At 37.3% G+C, this 15,286-nt stretch overlaps 1 protein-coding gene across 2 annotated transcripts in view; it reads right to left on the bottom strand.

Annotated features, from left to right (window-relative positions):
* Positions 1 to 2,439: 2,439 nt before the first annotated feature.
* The window catches only part of LOC141290032 (ephrin type-A receptor 7), a 200,858-nt gene continuing 188,011 nt past the window's right edge, over positions 2,440 to 15,286 (bottom strand). For both annotated transcript variants that reach the window (XM_073822228.1, XM_073822229.1), the window contains 6 exons: positions 12,403 to 12,464; positions 11,674 to 11,877; positions 8,601 to 8,753; positions 6,173 to 6,363; positions 5,918 to 6,082; positions 2,440 to 4,612 (listed from right to left, as the gene is read on the bottom strand). In XM_073822228.1, coding sequence (XP_073678329.1) covers positions 4,498 to 4,612; positions 5,918 to 6,082; positions 6,173 to 6,363; positions 8,601 to 8,753; positions 11,674 to 11,877; positions 12,403 to 12,464 — 890 coding nt within the window. In that variant the 3' untranslated portion in view covers positions 2,440 to 4,497. The remainder of the gene's footprint in view (positions 4,613 to 5,917; positions 6,083 to 6,172; positions 6,364 to 8,600; positions 8,754 to 11,673; positions 11,878 to 12,402; positions 12,465 to 15,286) is intronic.

Raw genomic sequence — 15,286 nt, 5'->3', positions numbered from 1 at the left:
TAAAACTGTTATAAAAAATCCTTACAATTAGTTTAAAACAAGAAAGATATAAACTAAACTGCTTTGGATATGAACTATTTTTACCTGCAGTATGGAGTCATCGTTCATGCTTCACCTCACCATGAACGTTACCGTCGTTGACAAACTACTGTGTATAGACGACACTTGCAAGTTTTTTCTCCCCACAGTGAATTGTAGGTAAATATCCACTTCACCCATCGCTCTTTTCGTTTTCTGTCTTATAAAATATCCCACATTTCGGTGTAAGAAACTGCAAAAAATCCTTTTAGTGAGTGAACTGCCCTAATAGTGTTTCACGACTAGTCATCAATCGGTCATATCGGCGGACATGAACAATGCCACTGAACCGAACGAAACTTGGATATTTTGCTAATTATTGCTGCTGAAAATGCTCATTATTCTTATGATTTGGGCTGTGCTAATTAGTCAGACCCGAATAAAAAATATAATAGACTGCCAAAAGAGATTACAAATCAAAGAAAAGAGTGCAAAAACTGTCTGAGGAACAAAAGGCATTTGTTGTTGGCCAAACTGAACCAGGATTTCCAGGGAAAGAATCTTGACAACATTCGAGTTTGTTCTTATCATTTCCGGTCAGGTAGGTGAAATTGTAGGCGAATATCTTAATTAATCCTGCTTGTAGGTATATTTACAATTTATTAACTTTAGTTTGTCAAAATATTGCACCCTTTCCTGCGAACTAAGTCCTTCTCTATATGGTTTAGACAGCATAAATTAGCAGAACAACGTATTCAGTAGTACATTAACAATGCAATCCACGCTTTTGTTTGAATCCGAGTATCTTCAATATGGCCGCACATCCGGGTAACCGACCAAACTGTGACATAAGTGCAAACCCTCTATAGGAAAAATAATGAGAAGAATAACAACGTTCAGTAAACGGTAAAACCATTTGCACTACAAACCAGTGTGTTCATAAATAAGATAATACAGTAAAATAATATGGTAAGACACACCAATTTGCAATATCAAGCAGCAAAACAAGCTTTGTACGAATGAGACCAGAAATGTACAAATGGATACAAATAAAGTGGATAAAATATACCATATTTTGTTGTGTAAAACCGCTGCAAGTGGTTGAGTGAACGGTCATATTTCAGACCTTTTTCAAACCCACTTGACCGATTAGATCAAAAGAGCGATTCATTTGCCATTCTGGCATCAATAGTTATGTTTCTAAGCAGCTGATTAAAATAAATAAATAAATAAATCCTTATCGACATAATAGGGATTTATCATGAATAAGGGTCTAGCGATGCTCCTGAGGAGCACACTTTTTTACACAAAGTTGAATGGTAGGCTAGTATTCTATAGGATAATTGTTCTTGAATCAGTGTTTTGAAGGATCTACTAATGACAGAATCGATTTAAAGACTCATTGAAAATACTGAGAAAGCCACTAAAAATATATACATAGTACATATAATTAGTATGTGTATGGGCTATATTAATACACAAAAGAACATGTCTGTTTATTTCAATCAAGCACGTCAGTCAAGACTAATGTATAATAATGATTGGTTTTTAGCGTTTTAGCCTCCTAGAGCATTTAATCACGGTTCACTTTAAAGCCACTAAAAGCCCAGCAGGAATTCCAGAACACACTGTTCATCTGCTCCTTTCATGTGGCCCTCCTTAGAACAGAACTGGCTGTTTGTCACTTAAATACACTCACACAGCTTTGACGTCTCTATCCTCAGTGAATGAGCTGAACTCTGTTCATAGAGCGGTGTTTTGGACCTCGAGAGACGACATACTCCCAGAGAGAGGCTAGATCAAGCCCCACTCCACTTTGTTTGTTCACACTTGCTCCCGATCCGGATTAATTTCCCAAATCCGATTTGAGGCCTGGCACTCTAACTGCTTGGATCAAACTTTTGTATTTGGAAACTTTCCCCTTCACACCGGCTTAGATGTGGACCCTTCTTGCTTCTTACTGAAGAGTGTTTTAATCTGAACACAAAAACATGTAAACACTCTCTTACACACACACACACACACACACACACACACACACACACACACACACACACACACACACACACACACACACACACGCGCACACACTTGTGCCTTGCTTTCTCACTGCTGGGAGTTGAAGTATTAGCTGGCGTATTTTCTTCCGCACAATGCATTGCTTCCTCTTCACACTTTCAGTTCTCCACCATTATTATCTCCAAGCGATTCTTAGTACTAAGGAGAGAATTGAAACCCTTCGAATTATTACTGATATGCGCACTTGGATCCAATAAAGGATCCTTTAAATCTTTTGGAATGAATGACGACTTAATATTTAACAAAAGAATCAGGATTAGATACATAAAAACAGTGCGAAAGACATAACAGCATGACATTTTAATAAATATTCTGGTGTAATTTCATCATGTTGCTCTCATACAAAAATTATCTAGCTGGAAAGAGAATCATTTATTAAAAAGAAAGCTTTTGATAAAAAATACAGAAGAACGAACACCTTTTTTGCTTCCCGCTGTTTTTCCGGGGGTTGAAAGCTGACAGGAAATGCTTGATTGCCATGCCTAGACATTGATTACACATGATTAAAATAGACTCCATGTGTGTATGAATTCAGGCAGGTACGCTGGAAGCCAGGAGACCGTGAGCAAACACAATAAAGTCTAGGGTACCTGTATTGTATTTTTTTAATAACATGTTTCAATATTGCAACAGCCATCTGATTTTCTAACAGGTAAAAATCATGAAAAATTCCAACCGAAAAGAGAAAAATAAAACAAAAAAGGACTTGATTTCAAACAACTTTTCTTCGAGACTCCCCTAATTCAAACTATAAGTCATTTCAACACAGTGTGAGGATCTCATTCAACACATTATTATTCAAACAAATTATAAAAATAGATTGCATTTTCAAATACATATTTACAGTATCAAACAGAGATCAGAATGATACACCTAATGCAAAGGGGGAATCGAGTCTTTCGGTAAAGGGCTGCTAAACATTACAGTACAGCATGTCTTTGTCCTTTCGATTTTGAAGTGATTATTAATTCGAGTAACACCACATTCAAATATGATAAATGACAAATGTGCATCTCTTTAGGTGTGTGACTGTAAAACAGAGAGTGAAAATGACGCTCTTATTGTTAAATTCCAAAATGCTTTAATTGTTTATGTCCTAAAAAGCAACAACAAAATATAATCCAAATCCAACCTGTGTGTTACGATCTTTGTTAATGTGATTTGCACTGATCTGTTTCTGACCAAACTGTAAATGTTCTAAATTAGAGTTTCGCTCAATACTGCTTAAACACATCCAAGTCCAACCAAGTCTGGTTCACACACTCACTCAATAGTCTAAATTCAATAACACTAGAACATTCAGAACATTCTCGTTTAGAACAAACACTTCCGTTGTATGAAACGCCAACATCAAGTACCAAACATGTCTGATAGTATCAGACACCTGCCGTCATGGCGTATAATGAAATCTGTAAGTGTGTGAATGTGTATGCATGTATATATCCTCGTCACATCCACTCACTTTCAAAGTGCAGGAAAAAATTAAATTACACAAACAAAATCGAAGAGCTTTTTGATGAAACGGCAGCTGAATGCTCAGATTCAGTGCTTTTTTTTTCTATTCTCAAGCATTCAAACTCCAGTAAGCGTCTGTAAACGAATAAATAAATCATCTAATAAATATGGTACAAGTTTCAGTAAGTCATGGACGCTGCAGTGCAAACATTGTCCCTATAGTAGACAGAACGAGAAAACGTTACGAGTACAGATGTCCAACAATACTAATTTAAACTCGGAAATTCGGTTTAAAAATGAGTTTAAAGTGTGGAGAAAGAAAGCAAACAGAAAAAAGTGAACAGTAACAAAATCAAGAGAAATACACACAGAGAAAGGGATTTACATATTATTTAAGATTCCTTACATTAGTAACTCATCTTCCTGAAGATGCGGCGAGATGTTCTCCTAGTCTGAGGAGCAAACGGACATGCTCTTGGTTCAGTCCACTTTATACGAGGATCAGTGGCTACAAAGCATGAGTTCTTTTGCTTGGACAAAGAAAACGGGAATACATGTCGCCCTTTTGATTTCTCTGAGATCAGAGTCAGACTGCCTTCTCTGGGACAGTGACGGAGGGTCTCGACCACCTTTAAGTCCTACTAAAAGGGACAGAGCTTGTGTCATTGATGAACAGCGGAAGAAAAGCACGCAGGTTATTCTAGAGGAATTATCTTGCTTGTGACATTGTCCCCCTCAGAAAACAAGAACTTGCTTGTGGAAGAAAAGAACCGGTGTTCACCCAAAGAGAGGATAAAGAAACGAAAAAGGGAAGATTAGGAAGAAAACTGCCATTTGCAGTGACTTGGTTATCACCTCCTGACCACTGAATGGCCTGCAGGGTGATTATGAGAACAGACGTCCATATGTCTTTCCTCGGTAAGCCAGCGCGCTGCTGCGGCTCTGTCAGACTTGCACTCCGCGGCCGTGCATCTGGATAACCTGCGCTCTGAGAGTCTGTATGGCAGACAGGATCTGTTTCTGGTGCTCTAGAGAGGTGATACCGAGACTCAACACATCCCTGCCAAAACAAGAGAGCGTGTCACATACAAACCAAATAAGAGAAACGCATTATTTAGGACTTAAAGACTTAGTTCACCCCAAAATGAAAATTCTGTCATTAATTACTTACCATCATGTTGTTCCAAACTAAGACCTTCATCTTTGAAAAACAAATTAAGATGTTTTTTTTTTAAAATCTGAGAGCTTGAGAAGATGAACAAAGGTCCTACTGGTTTGGAATGACATGAGGGTGAGTAATACAGTTGAGGTCAAAAGGTTACATCCCCCTTTCCGAATCTTCAAAATGTTAATTATTTTACCAAAATATGGGGATCATACAAAATGCATGTTATTGTTTATTTAGTAGTGACCTGAATAAGATATTTCACATAAACTATGTTTACATATAGTCCACAAGAAAAAAAAGTTGAATTTATAAAAATTACTCAACATTCAAAAGTTTACACCCCCCCCCCCCCCCTGATTCTTAATACTGTGTTCTTACTTAAATGTGTTTTTTTTTATATATAGTGAAAGTCCCTTGTTTGTCCTGAACAGTTAAACTGCCTGCTGTTCTTCAGAAAAATCCTTTGGGTCTCACAAATTATTTGGTTTTCCAGCATTTTTGTGTATGTGAACCCTTTCCAACAATGACTGTATGATTTTACAAAAGGTCCAAAATGCTCACTGATGCTCCAGAAGGAAAAACCAAGATCAGGGTAAATTTTACTTATTTTGTCTTCTAGGAAACATGTAACTATCTTTTTAGCCTCTAAAGGGCAGTAATAAAAAAAATATATATTTAGGCAAAATACACATCTCCACTCTGTCCAAAAGTTTTCACCCCCGGTTCTTAAAGCATGTTTTTTCCTTCTGGAGCATTAGTAAGTGTTTGAACCTTCTGTAATAGTTGCATATGAGTCCCTCAGTTGTCTTCAGTGCGAAAAGATGACATGAAGGATTTTTCTGAGGAACAGAAACTATCACTAAACAACAACAACAACAACAACAACAACAACAACAAAAAACAGCTGTGGATCATTCAGGTAAGAACACAGCATTAAGAATCAAGGGGATGTAAACTTTTGAACTGGGTCATTTTTATAAATTCAACAATTATTTTCTCCTGTGGCCTATAAACATCTTTTATGTGAAATATCTTATTCAGGTCAGTGCTAAATAAACAACACCATGCATTTTGTATGATCCGTCTTATTTTGGTAAAATAATTAACATTTTGCAGATTCTAAACTTTTGACCTCAACTGTAATGAAGGAATTTTCATTTTTGGGTAAACTAACCCTTTAATTTCAACGTCACTTACTGAACGGTCATGCGAGCCACTGACTCCAGGTAACAGTATCCAGCAGCGGTAAAGTTGTCTTTGTAGCGTCCCATGTCTACAGCCTCTAACCACTCTCCAACTGAACTAAATGAAGGGAAGGAGGGAAGCGTTCGTTCTGCTAGTGATACAGATGAGCCCAGGGTCCTAGACAAACACAGAAAAGTCAAAATCATCAACACTTACAGGAAAGTGGAAAAGGAATGATTTGTATGCAGATGGAAAGCTTTTCAGTACCTGCGTCCCAGGGTGGAGGACCCGATGTTGTCCGGGCTCCTCATGGTCTTGCTGAGAGCGCTGTGGATTTGGGTGAAGGTGGGTCTTTCCGTCCTCTCCTTCTGCCAGCAATCCAGCATGAGCTGGTGCAGAGATGGGGGGCAGTTCACGGGAGCAGGTAACCGGAACCCATCCTCTATAGCTTTTATTACCTGTGAGGTAAATATGCACAAATTTAAACACAAAAAACTGAATTATTAAAGGGATAGTTCACCCAAAAATGAAAATTCTGTCATTAATTACACACCCTCATGTTGTTCCAAACCTGTGAAACCGTTCAGCTTCAGAACACAATTAAGATTTTTTGAATGAAATCTGACCCTGCATAGACAGCAATGCAACTCACACAATCAAGACTCAGAAAGGTAGTAAGAACAGTTGTTCTTATGTTAAAATAGTCCATGTGACATGCAGTGCAGTGGTTCAACCGCAATTTATGACACTACAAGAATACTTTTGTGCGCAAAGAAAACACAAATGGTAACTTTATTCAACAATTTCTTTGGTAGTTGTGTTGGTGTCTATGCAGGGTAAGAAAGCTCTCAGAGTTCATCAAAAATATGTTGATCTTGAAGATGAACGAAGGTCTTATGGGTTTGGGCTGACACAATATTGAGTAATTTATCACAGAATTTTCATTTTTGGTATGAAATATCCCTTTAAATATTTAGTATTTGGACAAATGGAATATATTTATTACTGACATGAATAGTGCAGGTTTTTAAAGGTTTCTGTTTATATATTTATTATTTCTTGATTTAAATACCATTTAACATTTTTTAGAGAAGCAATCACTAAACAAAATATAGAAATGAATACTTTTATTTATTAAGGATGCTTTAAATTGAAGTGACGATAATCTTTATTTATAATTTATGATGTTACAAAAGATTTCTATTTCAGATAAATGCTGTTCTTCTGAACTTTCTATTCATTAAAGAAACCTGAAAAAATTCTATTCAGCGGTTTTCAACATCATAATAATAAATGTTTTTTGAGCAGCAAATCAGAATATTAGTATGATTTCTGAGGGATCATGTGACTACATTTTTAAAATATATATAAAAAAATCATTTTAAATGGTAAAAATATTTCAAAATGTTACTGTTTTTGCTGTACTTTAAATCAAATAAATGCAGACTTAGTGAGCGGAAGAGACTTCCTTAAACTTTAAAACTAAAAAACTTTTGACTGTTAGTGTAGTTTGTTGTATATGCATTTATTCCATTCACCATTTATTATTAATGTACAAATTCAATATAGTCTAATGGTTTCTGTATATTTCCAGTTTTAAAATATTTTCAGTGTGAACTCAGACTTTTGGTCCCCATTGTATATACATTTCACCGCTGCAGTTTTTTATACATTTTTTTAAGTTTACCATGTACTTTCAAAGCAATCTCCACTTATAACATTTCTGATACAAATTAGTAAACTAAATGATTTTATTTCAGTAGGTATTTCAAAATGTGTCATTGTCTCTTTTTTTATTAGATAAAAAGACCATTCAAAATTCAAAAAAACATTTAATTTCACAAACGTACTACTTAAGCCACTTATGAGAACATAAACATTATTTAAACCAAATGAATAACATGAAAGGTTCTTTGAATGCATTAATTTAGCCATAAACATGGAGAAAGGGTTGAGCAGTTCACTATCTGTACTGAAAGAATGAAAGACAGCCTATTTTGTTTAAAAGCTTTACATCGTGAGGCTCTTAAATTCAGAACTTCATAGCTCTAAATGTGTTTTGTCTCATGTACCCAGAAGGAAAACAGCTCTGGCCTTCCAGTCATATCTTATCACATAAAAACATCAAAATAAAATACAAAATGATATATTTAATTTTTATGATGTTGTTTCTTTACAATTTCAGAGACTACATTATTACTGGGGTCCAAAAAGTGTGATGTCCTTCAGCTGGGGGTTTATTTCAGAGACTATGAGGATCTTTGCTGCAGGCGTGAAAAGGAGGCCATACGCCGCGTGACTTCTGAGTCTGATTGGTCACGGAGCTGAAGTGGACTTGAAGTCAAAGTGCACACACACATACGGCACACTCTTTATCTGGGGTCTTTAAAGGCCCCTCGCTTTAGCTACTTATAAATTTTTATACAAATAAGTCCTCACTTCACACAGGAAAATCCCATTCTACCAACAGAGAGAGAGAGAGGCAGGAAAAAGAAAGAGAGGGTGGGGGAGAAAAAGAATATGAAATCACAAACAAACGTAAAAGGATTTTTAGGGAGATCTAAAGGAGGAGGAAAAGCAGCCGCCCAAAAGAGAGAGCAAGAGATAAAGAGAGAAAAGGAATAACCAGAAGAAAAGCGACGTAGAACTGCACAGGTGATGATACATTAGAAGAAATATAAAAGCACAGACGTACGTCTTGGTTGCCCATGTCCCAGTACGGTCTCTCCCCGAAGGACATGACTTCCCACATAACGATACCGAAGCTCCATACATCAGAAGCTGAGCTGTAGCGATGGTACTGAATGGCCTCTGGGGCCGTCCACAACACCAAACTCTTCCCTCCGTGCTGAAAGAAAAAAAAAAAACAGACCCTTTTATGTCTGACAAATTGACACAAATGCACTCAGTCTTTATTGTTACTGCTACTAATTAGTAAGTGGTCATTGAGAAAAAGGTTTAATACGATTTACAGTTGACTAATTACAGAGACAATATCCACTGAAGCAACCTGAGGTTAAGTGACTTGCTCGAAGCTTCATAAACTGCTCTTTGAAGAGTTTGAACCTACAACCTATCAATTACCAGCCCAAATAAACGAGCTATAGTCAGAGTGATTTTGCTAATAGAACGTGAAACAAACATCCTAAAGGTGCAGAAATTCAACAAATCAGTCTGACTTTTCATAGTGGGCAGCATTTTTTTTAGCATACGAACTAAATGAGGAAGGTTTGAAAACAAACTTAGAAGTTGGCTAAAGCCTAACCTGAAAGTTTGAAGCAGCTATAAAAGCTTGAAGTTTGAACGTTTAGAGAATGTTGTTAACATGATTTATCATTTTCGTAGCATGCTGCTAGCATGATTAGCATTTTGCACGCACATTTTAATGTGATTAGCATGTTTTTAACGTTTCGTTACCATGCTTCTAGAATGATTAGCACATGGATAGTATGCTTTTAGCATGTTTCTAACATGTCGGTAACAATTCTAGCATGATTAACCTGTTGCTAACATCTAATGTAATTCATGTTGATAGCATGATTTTAACATAATTAGCATGTTACTAGCATGATTAACAAATTACTAACATGATTCTAACATGATTGGCCTGTTACCAGCATGTTGTTAGCATGATTAGCAAGTTGCTAACCTGTTGCTAGCATGATTAACCAGTTATTAGCATAAATGACATATTAACATGTTGTTAACATAATAAAGTTACTCCCTGTTGAAAAAAACAGCATATGCTGGTTCGGTATGTTTTGGTGCTGGGATGCTGGTTTTAGCTGGTTAATGCTGGTCCTTTGCTGGTTAATGCTGGTCCTTATAAACCAGCTAAAACCAGCATCCCAGCACCAAAACACACCGAACCAGCATATGCTGGTTTTGTCAGTCAGCATGTTTTAACCTAATGCTAACATGTTCCCTGCTGAAAAAAAAACAAACAGCTAAAACCAGCCTAGGCTGGTTGGCTGGTTTTAGCTAGTCATAGCTGGTCAGCAGGCTGGTTTTAGAGGGGTTTTGGCCACTTTCCCAGCCTGGTCAGGCTGGTCTTAGATGGTCAGGCTGGGAGACCAGCTAAAACCAGCTACTTCCAGCTTAAACCAGCTAAGACCAGCAAACCAGCCTAGGCTTGTATTAGCTGTTTTTTCAGCAGGGTTTAACATGATTAGGAAGTTACTAGCATGATTTTAGCATGATTGGCATGTTACTAGCATGTTGTTAGCATGATTAAGAAGTTACTAGCATGCTACTAGTATGTTAGCATGATTACCAAGTCACTATTATGTTACTAGCATGATTAGTAAGTTACTAGCATGATTAACAAGTTACTAGCATGATTCAGGCATGATTGGCGTGTTACTAGAATGTTGTTAGCACTATTGACAGGTTACTAGCATGTTCCTAGCATGATTACCATGTTACCAGCATGTAGTTAACTTGAATAACAGGTTTTCAGCATGTTATTAACAGGTTTCTAACATGATTGACAAGTTACTAGCATGTTGCTAGCATGATTGGCATGTTGTTACCATGATTAGCATGTTGCTAACATGATTAGCATATTTCTATAATCTAAAATCAGCTAAAATCAGTTGATTCAGGAAAAAAAACCCTGTTAAAACTAGCCTAGGCTGGTTGGCTGGTCTAAGCTGGTTTAAGCTGAAAATAGCTGGTTTAAGCTTGGTTGGTCCTTTAGCAGGTCTCCCAGCTAACTCTGCTGAAAAAAAAAAAGCGGTAAAACCAGTCTAAGATGATTGGCCGGTCTTAGCTGGTTTAAGTTGGAAGTAGCTGGTTTTAGCTGGTCACCCAGCCTGGCTAGGCTGGTCAAACTGGTTTTAGCTGGTTGTTCCAGCTGGTCTCCCAGCCTGACCAGCTAAAGAAGTGGTCAAAACCCTCTAAAACCAGCCTGCTGACCAGCTAAAACCATGCTGGATGACCAGCTTAATCCAGCCAACCAGTTTAGGTGATTTTACCTGTTTTTTTTTTTGTTTTTTTTTCGAATAGGGAAGACCAGCCGACCAGCTAAAAAGTGGCCAAAATCACTTTAAAACCAACCTGAGAGACCAGCCAAAGCAACCAATCAGCTTAGGCTAGTTTTGCTGGTTTTCCAGTAGGGAGTTGTCGAGCTTTGCTATAGCAACATACATCTTAAATACGCCATAAGCCTTATTATACAAATGTTTTGACCCCCTAAATGAAGTTGTCTATTGGATTTTTGGTGGTTTTGATAGTCTGGTTTATGAAAACTATAAGTAAAGATAAAGATATATCAACAAAAGTCAGACCAGTCTAAAGGTCTGACCCAAGTTTGGTGGTTGTAGGTGGGATAAATTTTTTCAAGCCAACTTAATAAAGAAAGGAAAGGAAAAGAAAGGGAAGGACATTGCATAGGAAAGGACAGGAAAGGAAAGGAAAAAAATGTTGATTAAATGTTGATTCAGGAACACATCCTTGGCAAACACAAAAAAAGTGATATCCCAGTATGAGTGTATTGTGTAGATGAAAGACAGGCATATTGTGCCGTACTGTATCCTGACTTCCGCATTCACCTTATCATAACAGAAGCATGAAGCACTGAGGCGTTCTTAAAGTACGTCGCACATTCAACCGAGTACTTGCAAGAAAAAAAAAATCGCATGAAAGTTTGATAAACTAGATAAGAGCTGTGCTTTGACTTTCAGAGAAATGTGCTGACTACCATTGGCTGCTCGAACTCATTCAGAAGCGTTTGAGAGTGCAGTGTTGCATTATGGTAAAATACTCACTAGTGTGCTATAGACCGCCTCTATCTTGTCGTCCTGAAGAGGTCTGAAGCCTGACACTTTGCAGACCAGACTGCTGTTCACCAGGACTTTGTGAGCGGCCAGTCGGCGATGGATAAAACCCATCTCTGTCAGATACTTCATCCCAGACGCCACTCCACTCAGCAAATCCACCAGCTGAATAACGGTCAGCTGACCTTCGTGTTTCTGAACAGAATAAGGCAGAAAGGAAGGAATGGCACGAAGGTGGCCAAGAAGAAAAAGCAAAGAGAAAGGGAAAGTACAGTAATGTAGAGCGGAAAAAAGGAACATTGAAAAAAGAAAAAATGTAATAAAAAATAAAAATAAAAAAGGCAAAAGGAAGAATTAAATGAAAAGGAAGGAAAATGAAAAGGAATAAACAGAAAGAAAAATGTAAAGGAAAAAGGGAAGAAAACAACAGTTTACAATATGAACACTCAAATATTTATGAAAACGTGGAACAAATAACAGTCATTTCACTTCCTTTCAAGAATTTCACTCTATCTGTCTCTGAGATGAGATGAAACACCTCACTTGGCTCTTTCCTCCCATTGTTTTTTTTTTTTTATCAACAAATCATGCTTGCAGGTTTTGTAATGTAACTTAAATATTTTATATATACTATTTACTGTACCATCTCAGCATTTTGCATCTGATGACTAAGAATACTACAGTCAGCAGAACAAACAGACACAAAATACATTCACTTACCCGCAGGAAAGAGTCCAGGGCTCCGTTGGCCATGCTCTCCACCACGATCATCATAGTGTTGCCTGCAGCAAAAAAACGGAAAAGAAAAAATTGGATTGTGTGTTTGTTTAATACTTCAGCGGGGAGAGAGGACATGGCGGGGTTGTCCAGGGCACAAAAAACACGTTTTCATAAAAGTGTGAGTGTTAAGTAAGAGATGCAGTCAGCGAAGTCACTGTAGATAGATAAAACCGGAGAGTGAGAGAAAACACAATAGATTATTTTACCAAAATAAGAGGGACCATACAATGCATGTTATTTTTTAATTAGTACTGACCTGAATAACATTTTTCACGTAAAAGATGTTAACATATAGAAAACAATAGCTAAATTTAGAAAAATTACCCTGTTCAAGTGTTTATATAAGCTTGATTCTTAATACTGTGTTGTTACCTGAATGATACACAGCTGTTTTTTTGTTTTGTCTTTAGTGAGAGTTGTATATGAGTCCTTTGTTTGTCTTGAACAGTTAAACTGCCTGCTGTTCTTCAGAAAAATCCTTCAGGTCCCACAAATTCCTTGGTTTTTCAGCATGTTTGTGTATTTGAACCCTTTCCAACAATGATTGTAGGATTTTGAGATCCATCTTTTCACACTGAGGACAACTGAGAGACTCAAATGCAACTATTACAGAAGGTTCAAACGCTCACTGGTGCTTCAGAAGGAAACACAATGCATTAGGAGCCAGAGGGTGAAAACTTTTGAACAGAATTAAGATGTGTACATTTTTCTTATTTTGCCTAAATATCATATTTTTTCATTTAGTACTGCCCTTCAGAAGCTAAAAAACATAAGACATAAGTATCCTATAAGACAAAATATGGGAAATTTACCCTGATCTTCAAATTCAAAAAGTTTTCACCCCCGGTTCTTAATGCATAGGGTTTCCTTCTGGAGTATCAGAGAGTGTTCAAATCTTCCGTAATAGTTGCATATGAGTCCCTCAGTTGTCCTCAGTGTGAAAAGATGCATCTCAAAATCATACAGTCATTGTCGGAAAGGGTTCAAATACACAAAAATACAAAAAAAAAAAAACAAAGAAATTTGTGGGGCCTGAAGGATTTTTCTGAAGAACAGCAGGCAGTTTAACTGTTCAGGACAAACAAGAGACTCATGAACAACTATCACTAAACAAACAAACAAACAAACAAACAAAAAACAGCTGTGGATCATTCAGGTAACAACACATTATTAAGAATCAAGTGTATGTAAACTTTTGAATAGGGTCATTTTTATAAATTCAACTATTATTTTCTCTTGTGGACTTTATTTAAACATCCTTTACATGAAATATCTTATTCTGGTCAGCACTAAATAAAAAATAATATGCATTTTGTATGATCGACTACAATTATCCAATCAGAATGAAGTATTCAATAGCACTGTGTCGCGTTTGTATTTCCAGTGAGCATTAGACAGTGAGTGATAGAAAGCGGCCCAAAGAAAGACGAGGGAAGTACGCTCCATTAGGGAGGTGGGTAGCAGTAAATCCCCAGGTGTTCGAGCGAAAGAGAGAGCACGGAAGAGGGGGAGAAAGAGTGAGAGACATATCCCTCAATCATGTCCACCGACACCAACAATCTGCAGAATTCAATGACCAGCCCAATGAACAGGAGGCTGCGCTATCAGTCTGGTCAATCTACCATCCCCAGCTCCATCACACCTCCTGCGGGGAGGAGCGGACATGCCTGACCAACCCCAATCAGAAGACCTCCTACTGGGCTCTCAGTTCTGGGTCCTTCCCACCTGAGGTGTGGAGGTCTGACAGGTGGATGAAGAGGAGGGTGTGTAGCTTTCAGGCAAAATGGCAGGAAAAAAAAAAACGAGATTTGCAGGTGGAGGAGGAGAAGTCAGGGAGAAAGATTAGAGTCATTAAGGGGGCTTGCTGTGATTTGGCCACCAATTATTCCAATGTGAACATCTGCTGTTGCGCTCACTGCGCACACACACACACACACACACACACACACACACACACACACACACACACTTAGACAGGCTAATTCAATCCCAAAATCCCAATTCATTCTTCTCTCCAAAATACCACTGAATAAATGGTCTCTTACACTTCATTTAAAACAACAATTAAAACAAGAACCAATTATGTTTTGATAACGAATTACAATATAAATTCAAATAAGGGAACATTTAAATTGGATTTTCTTTTACTCTATTCAAATAAGAGAGTTTTATGTACTATATAGACATACTCTGCAAAGCTCACTAGACCTGACCAATCATGAGTAACTACATAGTACACTAATGTTCAAAAGTTTAAGCACATTATTGGTATTTTTCACAAAATTATACTTTTAAAAGGATAGTTCACCCAAAAATGAAAACTACCTCATGATGTACTCATGCTCAAGCCATTCTAGGTTTGTATGACTTTCTTCTTTCAGATGAATACAATCTGATTTATTAAAAAATGTCCAGTTAATGGCTGTTGAAACTTTGTAGTCCAATAAAGTGCATCCATCCATCATAAAAAGTACTCCACATGGCCTTTTGAGGTGAATCGATGTGTTTGTATAAGAAAAAAAATACATATTTACAACTGTAGGGATATCAGCGCGAATCAAACAATTTAAGAGAGTCGATTAGAAGTTAGAACACTTCTACAGACAAATTCCACAAGAGGCCCCATCATAAATCTAACGTTTGATAGCCTGGCGCCAGACCGCCAGCCTGAAGCCAACCTAACTAACTAAGAACTCGCAAAATTAACACAAAGACACTTCTTCATAATCAAATCCTTCGAATAAGGAGATTGTCAAATTTGGAGCAAGTAACCAAGATTAATGGTCAAAGAGATGCACAACTTGAACATCACATGAGTAAAGTC

Source organism: Garra rufa, chromosome 17 (genome assembly GCF_049309525.1).
Source record: "Garra rufa chromosome 17, GarRuf1.0, whole genome shotgun sequence".
In the NCBI taxonomy this organism is placed as follows: Eukaryota; Metazoa; Chordata; class Actinopteri; order Cypriniformes; family Cyprinidae; genus Garra; species Garra rufa.
Note: the sequence above shows the minus strand (reverse complement) of the source record. Positions and strands in the feature narration are given on the sequence as shown.